General features: G+C 34.5%; 1 protein-coding gene across 1 annotated transcript in view; it reads left to right on the forward strand.

Moving 5' to 3' along the window:
- Positions 1-9,689, forward strand: part of LOC130266672 (uncharacterized) — a 39,466-nt gene extending 29,777 nt beyond the window's left edge. The window contains exon 4 of the mRNA XM_056515949.1: positions 9,592-9,689. Within this exon, the coding sequence (XP_056371924.1) occupies positions 9,592-9,686 (95 nt within the window). The 3' untranslated portion in view covers positions 9,687-9,689. The remainder of the gene's footprint in view (positions 1-9,591) is intronic.
- Positions 9,690-10,728: the final 1,039 nt, after the last annotated feature.

Consider the following 10,728-nt stretch of genomic DNA (forward strand, 5'->3'; position numbering starts at 1 on the left):
ATAATGTCTTAATTTACTATTTGGAAACATGTAAGTGTATTATCCTCACCAGTACTGGTGTTGTGGTTTAACCCCAGCTGCATGCAAGCAGTTCACCAGTGGAATTAGAGAATGAATTAGAGAGTGAATTAGAAGAGTAAAAGACAAAAAATTTATGGACTGAGATAAAGACTGTTTAAGTGGGAAATCGAAAGTTGCGGACACAAGAAAAGTAAAACAAGGCATTCATTGACCACTTCCAATGGACAGGCAGGTGTTCAGCCTTCAGTAGGAGAGCAGGGGCCACATCAAGTGTGACGATGACTTGGAAAAAAATGGCATCAGTCCAAATGCCCTTCCTTTTCTCCTTCTTCCACCACACTGTGTGTCCTGTGCATGATGTCACATGGTCTGGAATATCCCCTTGGTCAGCTGTAGTTACTTGTCCTGTATGGAGACTCCTCAGTCTCTGATGCACCCCCACTCTCCTGACCAGCTTGGCAGTACAAAAAGAGAAAAGGCCTTGGCTTTTTGTAAGCCCTGCTCAGCAATAGCAAGAACATCTCTGTATTATCAACTCTGTGCTCAGCACAAACCCAAAACACAGCCCCATTCCAGCTGAAAAGAAAAAAAATTAATTCTACCCCAGCCAAAACCAGCACAACTGGTCTATTTCATGTTTCATGGAAGAAACTTCAGGAAGTCCTGTTGTAATAGGAGCTGTAACAGAATAGGGACTGGGGAGTGACTGGATGATTGAAGTTTCACATAGAAAGCTGGTTGGTGTTTGGGAAAAAATTGACTTTATTTCTAAGAGATTAGATTTGTATCTTTGTAATGATTCTTTCTTTCCCCTGCTTCTGCAAGTGAAGATGAATTCAGGAAATATGTGTGAGGTGTAAACTGTCTTTTTTTTTTTTTTTTTTTTTTTTTTTTGCAGCCTGAGCAATTAGCAGGAGGAATATTGTTGTGTGTGTCTAAATTTAGAGCTGGACACACAGGATGGAAAAAGAGCCAGCTGACTTTAATCTGTAGCTGATGTGAATTTGCATAGGTGTTGGAAGAAGACTCTGGAACTTTTAAATATGAAGTTAGTTGTTTATATGCAGGATTCCTGTATCTTAGGTGGAAACCTGTGTGAAATAGCACCTGGGCCTTTCAGAAAGTCTCAAAATTCAAAAGCTTAAAGAGAAAAAAAAAGGCAACCTCCCCCCTCCCCGTACCTGAAGTTGTATCTTCTGAAATACCCTATTTAGAAGAACTGATATAGCAGATAGTGTTTAAAATATGGTGATCTGCATGTAGATTATTGCAAGATATGTAAGGTAACTTACAGTGGAGCTATAATGCTGCCATTTTACCACAGGGAATGTTTAGGACTGGCATCTTGCCACATGCTTAAATACATAGGAATTGCAGACATTTTGTTTATTTTTCACAGTTGGATGGTTTTCAGGAATGTTTCTGTGACACAGAGGGCATATGTGCAAAAACTGCAGATACCAAGTCATGCTAATAAATTATGATAGCCAACCTTACATAGAAGAATATAAATATCCATTTTGGCATTAAAATCATGTATCTGCATTTAAAGAACTTCAGGAATATACAGTATACGTGAAAAAGAATGCTTTTATTAATTTAAATTACTTTCTTATGTAGGAAATATACATGGCAGCCTGCATGCCAAACTGTTTTTCCATCAACCAAATTTACTGCAGTGAGCATCTTTCTCGTTTTGTTTTGAAATTTAGAATACTGCTTACTTTTTATTATTGTTATATGTAAATGCATTTTCCTTTGTACTTAATTCAGGTGGTGTTTGCAAAGATTTGTGTCAGTACAGGTGTGCAACAGGATTGATGATTGCTCTTTAGTAAAGCAAATGGCTACAACTGAAAGTAGTTACTCTTTAGTTATGAAAGGTGCTTTCTCCTAAGTTATGAAAGATGCTTTAAACATATATTGTGAACTAATTTCTTAGATAAAGTGATTCTTAACCGGCAATTATGAAAATATATGTCATAATCTCCTTTGTATGTTTGTGTAACAGTACCAAAGGCTGAGAGATAACCCAGTTAGATAGGCATAGGGCCAAGGTCTGTGTTTTCAGTCAGTGACTGCTTGTTTATAGCTCCTTGGCACTTCAGAGCCTGATCTTCGTATATTAATTCACTGTTAAAGCTGAATCTCATGATAGTGCTCTGGTTTTAATTTTTTGGTTCCTTATGTGTTGCATACTCAAATATCTTCCTAATGCCCGTGAACATATGTGCTCTTACTTATATTAATTTCAAATAATTTTGGATCTTTGCAGCTCCTGACTTTCTAAGAATTTTGTGCATCTGGAAAATTGAGTTCCAAATCCTTTTATATAACTTTTGAAGTTTTCCATTCCATTTTATGAGAAGATTTTAAACAACTTTCTTAGTATTTTGTGATATATTACTGATTTCTTTACCATTGTGTTTTTGTTTCCTACTTTGTTGACATCATTACATGGTTTTTGTTTTGGGTGGAACACAGTTAATTTTCTTCCTATAGCTGTTAAAATGCTGTTGTTTGGATTCAGTATGAGAATAATGTAGACAACACACTGATGGTTGTTGCTAAGTAGTGCTTAGCCTAAGCCAAAGGCTTTGCAGGTGCAAAAGAAGCTGAGAGGGATCACAGCCAGAACAGCTGACCCAAACTGGCCAAAGGGATATTTCCTACCATGGAAAATTGTGCCCAGTTTATAAACTGGGGGCAGTTGGCTGAGAGGTGCTGATTGCTGTTGGGGCAAGTGATGAGCCATCGTGTGTTTTTTCTCCTTGGCCTTCATTCCTCTCTCTTTTTTGTTATATCAATTGCTATTGTTGTTGACATTGTGAAGACAATTATTCTTGTTTTACTCTCATCATTGAATTGTTCTTATCTCGACTCTTTTCTTGGTTGTTATTCCCATGCCACTGGCAAGGGAAATGCAGTGAGTAAGTGGCTGTGTGGTATACTTAGGTGCAAGCTTGGCTTAAACCACAGCAGAAATGCACCAAAATATAGAGATCCAAGTCATGTTTACCACATAGAAGTGGTGATCATGTCTGATAAACTTCAAAGTAAGAAATAAATATAAAGGAAAAATTAAGTATGAGAACACGTGAAAGTTTGAAGGAACTTGGAATAAATGTGGGATTCTTTCCTCATTGAAAAGTTTCAAGTTACTCTGCAGAATGGACAAAGTTAATGTCAATCTTATTTTTTTTTATCAGTCCTTAAGGAATTAGATAACAAAACAAAAGACAAAAATTACTCAAAGCCATATTTTAACAACAATAAGTTATTCTTTTACAGATTATTCTTTGAGGAAATGATCTTTTGATATAAATTTTACTTGTTACATGCACATTTGATTTCAAATCTAAATATAACATCTCAGCACAGAATGTGTAGAGTAAGTTGTACTGCTTTGTAAAATCTTCCTTTTCAGCAGTACTCCTAAAAGAAGCTGGTCCTCAGAAGCAAGTTACTAGCAGTTCTTTGTTTAATAGATATTTTGGTATGTTTTTTTCACTTTTTGTCCTTAACTTTCAGATAGCTTTCTGAAGTGACGTTTCATTTCTTAGTGTACTGAGTTAGTGACTGATTTAGAAGTATTGGTAGAGTCAGTTTGAATCTAAAATCTTGAAAATATTTAGGAATACAATATAGCATATTCAGTATGTTCTGAGTGTATTTTGTGTATTATTTACCTTTTAAACATTTGGATTTGAGTGTTCTTTTTTTTTTCAGGTAAAAAATTCCTATATTTTAATCTCTTGAATATCCTTTTTATATCTTTGGAAGAGTTGTTTATTCACCCTTGGAAAATGGGACAGACTTCCAAAGTGCTCAGTTATGCAGAAATATGTTTAGGATGGAAGAAGCTCAGCTGGAGTTTGAACTGGCAGGTGTCAAGAGTAACAAGAAAAACTCCTGTAGGTATATTAGTACCAAACATAAGGTCAAGAAAAATGTAGGTCTGCCACTGCATGGGTCTGACAGCTTAATTATGGACAACACGTAAAGGTAGAAGTATTCTGTTTTCTCTTTGCCTTGGTCTGCATGGGAAAGGTCAGCTCCCAAGTCTCTTACATGCCAAGAAGCAACAACAAAGTTAACAAAACACTGATTGAGTAGGACTGAGTTAAGATCCAGCTGTAGCAGTTGGACACATACACATGAACAGGATTTAGTGGGATGCATCTGAATTGGTCCACCATCTAATTTGAAAGGTTCATTGAATGCCTAGGTGGCTGGAAAAGGATTTTAAGGATATAAATTGGAAATACGTCCAAACAGAATAATACTCATTACTTACTACTGTAACAAAGTCCTACTTGTGTTAGACTTGACATTAAATAAATATATTTGCTTTATGAGGTATTGTAGTTTTAGATAAATCTTTCTGGTTTTGAATGTAAGTTGACATAGTGTTGTCCTCACATGTGTATGTACAGCTTCCTCTTGGGATATTCTTAACCTTGTAGAAGTTTATTAGTGTTCTGCTAATGATTTCTTGGATTTCTTGAAATGGCTTTTCCAGAAGTTGCACACATCTGCTTTTAAGTAAAAATATTTCCATGTACCTTAATGGATTTTTTTTTAGCAGTTATAAGTTAATCTATAATGTATGTCGAAGTTGGCCCCTTGCCTTCAGTATTTTATTTAGTTCAGTGTGGGTGGAGAAGGATAAATATTAATTCATAGTTTGGTTTAAATGCATTATGTGGGAATAAGATGCGGGTTCATAGGAATTCATAGCATTTTAATTGGTGAGGTAGTGCGTGTTTTTTACTTCTAGTTTAAATCATTGCAAGTTTCCTTTGTAAATTCCTTAACCTGTTTGAGTGGACTAGTGGTGCCTTTGTATTTTGTTCTTTGCAGTGTTCTTCTTGCTGACAATATCCAGAAGAATTGGATATAGTATGCAAGACAGTGTCTTCTGATGCATCCCATTATCACCTCCTTATTGAAATTTTGGTGTGTTGACAGGAGCAGTCAATTTCTGTTTGGTTAGATCAAAGGTCAAGCTCACAAAAACACTGCTGCACTAAGAATTTAATACTTTATTCTACCTCGAATGCCTGTCCATGTGTCACTTCCTTTCCTCTTCTCAGACAAAAGATAATTCAAGGACCTTTAGACACTTGATAGAATAACTTCACTGTTTAATTTGGATGTGCCAGCTTTCTGAAAGACCTGCTTTTTAATACAAAGTATTTATTGAATAAAGTTAAAATTTTATGTATCATATATAAACCATTACATTTTATGCCTTTTTTGTTTAGAGATTTTGGGGTTTTGGAAGTTGCATAGAATAGTCTATAAAAGAAGATTTCTAGGCATTTATATTATTTGGAAAGTGAGGCTTATAGTTGGAACATACTTTACAAACATAACATATAGCTTTTCAACAGTATATAAATTCTGATTAGCAAGTTTGTAAAAATATCCTAATAAGGCAGGAGGTTTGAGGTCAGAGTAATCACTGTAAAAGTTGGTTTCCTTTTGTGTGTTCTCTGAGTTAAAAGTCATCCTTGTCATACATATGTGTAGGTGGAAAAATTTTTGTGAATAGCAGCAATATCCCTATCTTGTTGGACCGCCCTTGGATTTCTCAAATAAACATTTTCTCTGGCATCATTGTGAAGTGGAAGTCAGGCACATGCTGCAATATTTCTCTCAACTCACAGTGTATTACAGCCAACCATTGAATAGCCAAATATTTGAAACCATGCGAGAGTTACTATGACAGAGTTTTCATATTGAGGGGAAGTAATGTAGAAAAGGTAAACAAACTACCTTCCTATTTTCTTCCAGTATTGGAGGAGGGGAATGAGAAAGTGATGGATCAAAATCAAACAGGGATTTTCTTTTGCATTGAGCAACCTCAATACAAGTGTAGATAGTATATATCAGCATGTATCAGTTTCAAGAATTGATCTGGAAAAGACCAGATCACAGCTGACCACTGAAAGACTGCTGTTTATACTGGTATTTTTCAAACATATCTTTTCATTGGAAGTCGTCAGGAAAGTTCTCTCGTACTGATTTGCTGTGTAAATTTTGAAGTGATACTTCTGTGAATTATGTTGATTCAGAAGAGTTTATTCACAAGTGGAGAGTACCTGACCAAATGCTAATATAGCTGTAGGAGGAAGTGGTTGATGGTACTGTTGATGTAGTCTTTCACTGTGGCACTTTTCTTTTGTCCTGAGGCAGCAGCTAGTAATTTGAAAATGGCATTTCACAATCTTTACAATGTAGTTCATAAAATACTGGAAGCAGTGGAGGTGAGAATTGGGGAGCATAACTCCTAAAATCACAGCTTCTGTTATTGCTCTGAGTAAATGAAAATCACTTAGTAGGACAAAGCATTGAGACGCCAGGAAACTTTATATTGAGAAAACAACGATTCAAGCTCCAGTACAAACCGGATGGATGTGGGGACATAATTACAGTGTACCATCAAAACTGCAACAGTTCATTTGCCTCTGCTCCCTGGTAGCTTGGGTTTGCCCTTTTCCTTCTTGGCTAGGAGGTCTTAGATAGTTCTGTGTTCTGTGTAGTGGGAAGGAATGGATCCACAGTAGAGTGAGCCCCTGGAGTGTGTTGGGAGTGAATGTGGGGGACAGATAGGTCAAACTGTCCACAGATTTCAGCTGTGGCCCATAGAAAAATTGCAGTTTTGTTGTGTCAGACTTTTTGTGGTTTGGAAACCGTAGAAACTTTGTTGCTCTGAGCTGTTAAGCAAATACTATTTTCAGCCACTTTGAAGTAGAAAACCTGGGGTGAGAGAAGGGGTCTGGTTTTAGTAGCTGAGAAAGCAGAACTCTGGTTCAACCTGCATTCTCCATCATGAGTAGCTTCAGAAATGTAACCTTTTCTACTTCTGACTTAAGAGCAGATTTTGAAGAAATACGTGAGCAGTTCTTTGCTATGTGGGTCAGAATTGATCAGTAATTCTTTGACCAGTAGTCAAATCTTATAACAGGAACAAAGATGTTAAGTTGGTGGCAGTTCCATCTCCTGTGACCCAGAGGATGCCAAGGCATATGTTCTTTTGGAGTGCAGTGAATGGCTTCTGACTAAAATTCTTCCCTCTGAGAAAGCTTCAGTTACTATTATTATTCTTTAGAGAGCTAAAATAGAAAAGGGCTCTTTCCATTTCCTTGACATTTATAAGGGAAAAACAATTAAAAAACAGAAATGTTAGTTTACAAAAGCTGGTTGAGGCAGCTTGAAATTTGTTTACAGTAGTCAATATTGTCAATTTAAAATTAGCATATATTTTAATGCATTTAATCTATATTTTAATCCATTCCTAAAAATATATTTTTTTAAATATTTAATCAATTTATGTAAATGTCTTCAAGGAAATGTGTATTCTGACTGAAGGAAGAAGTCAAAATTTTTTTTGTTTGTTTTTGAAGAGTTGAGGTTTCTTTTGATTGTGTCCATTTTTCTATGCATATTTTCTAGTCTGAATAAATCAAACCCCAAAAATTGCTTTATTGACAGAAGATTTTCTTTGCAATAATGCTACATGGTTTCTTTATAATTCTTTTCAAGGGGATGCCCAGTGAGCAGGATTTCAGTCTGTGGAAGTTTTGAGTCAGATTGCACAGCCAAAGAGGTTTTTGTTCATAAACCATACAGTTTCTTACATAGGCAGTAATTTGAACAGAGTTGAAGAAGCTAGAGCCAGACTATAACTGATATCAAGTAAATTATATTTTCCTTTTGCATCCTTGCTGATGTGACTTCTAAAGCAATTTACCATTTAGCCTCTTAAACCTGATATTTCAAAAGCTCCTTTTACCTCCAGAACTCTATATGTAAATAGATTTGTGAAAGTTGTTTGCAGTTTTATATATCTGGAGTTCTATCCAGATTTATGGATGCAAATTTTGATTGGTTTTTGAGTTTCTGGCAAGATTTCTTTATGTATTGATTGTGACTTACTAAGGTAGCAGTTGCAATTTTTCTGCAGTGCAAGCTTGACTGTAGCAATTCCTGTTTGGTACTGTCTGGTCAACTGGCCTGTCCTACTCTCTCAGTTGGGGCACATTCTAGAAGGTTGTTTGGAAGTTTTTGGCAAAGTGTAAATTTGGCTTAATATTGCTTAGCAGAAAATATGCAAATGCTGCCAGGACTGATGCTTCATTGTTTTTATATTGACATGCATAGAAGGAGAACAGAAGTCACAGTTAAATGAGGAGGTTCTATGACAGAAGTAGAAGGAAAGATGTAGAGCTGCATTATTAGGCATGGTGCTTTAAAGCAACAACTGTTATGTCCATCAGAAAACATCAGATTGAGATACTGATTTTCACAGAGCTAGCCTAGGGTTGTTTAGCATTACAGCTAATGCTCTCAACGAAAGTATTTCTAAAACTATGTTTGATGAAGAGGGTCAGAATTGCCTACTGTGAGTTAAGTCCAGGAAGTTAAAAGATGAAACAAAACCTATGACTGCATAATTTAAAAAGCTACAGTCTTCACTTAATCTGGGTTCAGTGCATTTTCCTGAATGGATAGTATTCTCAGGGCAGAAAAACATAAACCCTTTTTTTTTTTTTCCATTTTTCTTTTATTGTCTTATTTAGCCTTTTCAGCCATGCCAAGAGGCTGGCTCAATAGGTTAATTTTCACCAAATGGGACAAATACACACTAAGTTGCTTTGTGACTGTTTTGCTTCTTTAAAGAATAGATGTGTTTATGCAGGTTTTGCCTTTTTAAAGTATTGTTCATCTGTAAGAAAGATAGGCTTCTATATTTAGCTATTATATTATTATTATTATTATTATTATTATTATTATTATTATTATTATTATTATTATTATTACTGTTAGTTTTTTTTTACACATTCACATTTTACACATGAGAGAAAATGTCAGCTTTTCCTATAAGTGAGTTTTTGAAAACACATTTATCTCCACATATAGCTGTAGTATGCATATTGAACTTAATTTTTATATACTCATGAAGAAATAGGTAAAAATTTTCAAGATATGGCTTCTTTTTTTACAAACAAAAAAAGGTGGTGTGTAACTTACTCCAAAATAAATTTAAGTAAATGAATGGAAAAGGAGGTGAAAAATCGATCTACTCTAGCATTTTTATTTAGGTATGTATATGTTCATGTAAAACCATGCAACATATGTACTGTATGATCTACCAAAAAGAGAATAACAAGAGTACAGTATGAAAAATACATATTTATCACACTTTGTGACACAGTTGGGAAAATAAAATAGTATAACAGATGAACTGTAAGCATAAATGCTGCTGTTCATAAACTATTTTAATAAGAGAAAAAGAAATGTCACTGGGAAGAATATACTTAGTGAAAATCTGGTTATGGATAATTTTTTTTTTTTTTTGGGCTTTTTTGTTTTGTTTTTGTCTTTCCTTGACAAATAGTTGATGTTTTCCTTGAAATCTGTGGAAAATTTATATGACCAATTTAAACTTCTTGTTTAGAATTAGACTTTAAATTCTTATAAATGAGGAAATATTTTGCTTTGCAAATGTATCTACAATACTGTTTACAGTTTGCTAACATAGATATGAAATATCACTTACAGGTGCTGACCTTAAGGAAAGGGCAAAAATGCACTCAAGCGAAGTTAGTTCTTTTGTCTCCAGAGCAAGAGCAACTATTAATGAATTGGGTAAGTAGACTCTCCCTTGAAAAATGTTATTGTAACTTTAACCTGAGAATGTTGGTCAGAAGAATGACATAAACATGCATAGTTAATTCATGAGAGGTAGTAGAGTATCTCTAACTGTGTAGTATTACAATCACTTGCTTGGAAAGAATCCATAAGGACTATTGAGTATATTGATAAATATGAATCATGGTGCATTTATTCTTTTAAAATATTCCAAGCTGAGTTGGACTTTTTAGAAGAATGCTAGAAAAGCTAAATCTCAACTGAAATAAAGATGATTTGCCCTGCTGTTTTCATAAAGGATGGACTGTTCAGTGACATAAAAGTGCTTTATTTGCTATTGCATTTGCTATTGCATTCTTGTGGTTTGTATAATTTGTATGGTCTAATACATTTTAGAAGCATGTTAAACATCAACTTCTAATAGAAATTTAGCTACTAAGGTCTTTTGAAAATTTGTTTAGTATATTTTGGTATAGGAAAACTTGTTAATAGTTTTGCATTTTAATCAACTTGTTCCAATTTTTAAGGGTAGTAATTTTTCTGTAGGTTTTACTTTAGGAATGCACCATCAAGTAATTATATTTCTACTTCTCTGCTGATCAGTTTAAATATAATTAATTTTCAACAGATTATTGCCAATATGATCTGCTGAAAGAAAAGTGTAGTGTTCCATGTTTTAAGGAATTCATTTTCTATATTCAAATTCTATATAAAACATATTCTCTCACTTGAAATTTGGCATACAACTCTGAGGAATAAATAATTACTTGGAAAATTTATTTAGATGAATTTCCTTAAGAACACTATGTCACATTTTGGTTTGGCAGAATGTTATGAATGGATAGTGAAGTGCTGAAGAATGAAACTTTGAGTAGGTAATTCATGGAGATACTTACATCATGAAATGACTGTCATGTCTTTGAAGTGAAGTAGACACTCAAGGCTGTTTAAATAAGCAAAATATGTAAAACAACTAGAAGTGAATAGATATCATTAATTTCCTGCAGCTGATACTGTATGTCATGCTAGTACTTGTCCTTTTATTGG

The sequence above is a fragment of the Oenanthe melanoleuca genome, unplaced genomic scaffold (assembly GCF_029582105.1).
Source record: "Oenanthe melanoleuca isolate GR-GAL-2019-014 unplaced genomic scaffold, OMel1.0 S140, whole genome shotgun sequence".
Taxonomy (NCBI): Eukaryota; Metazoa; Chordata; class Aves; order Passeriformes; family Muscicapidae; genus Oenanthe; species Oenanthe melanoleuca.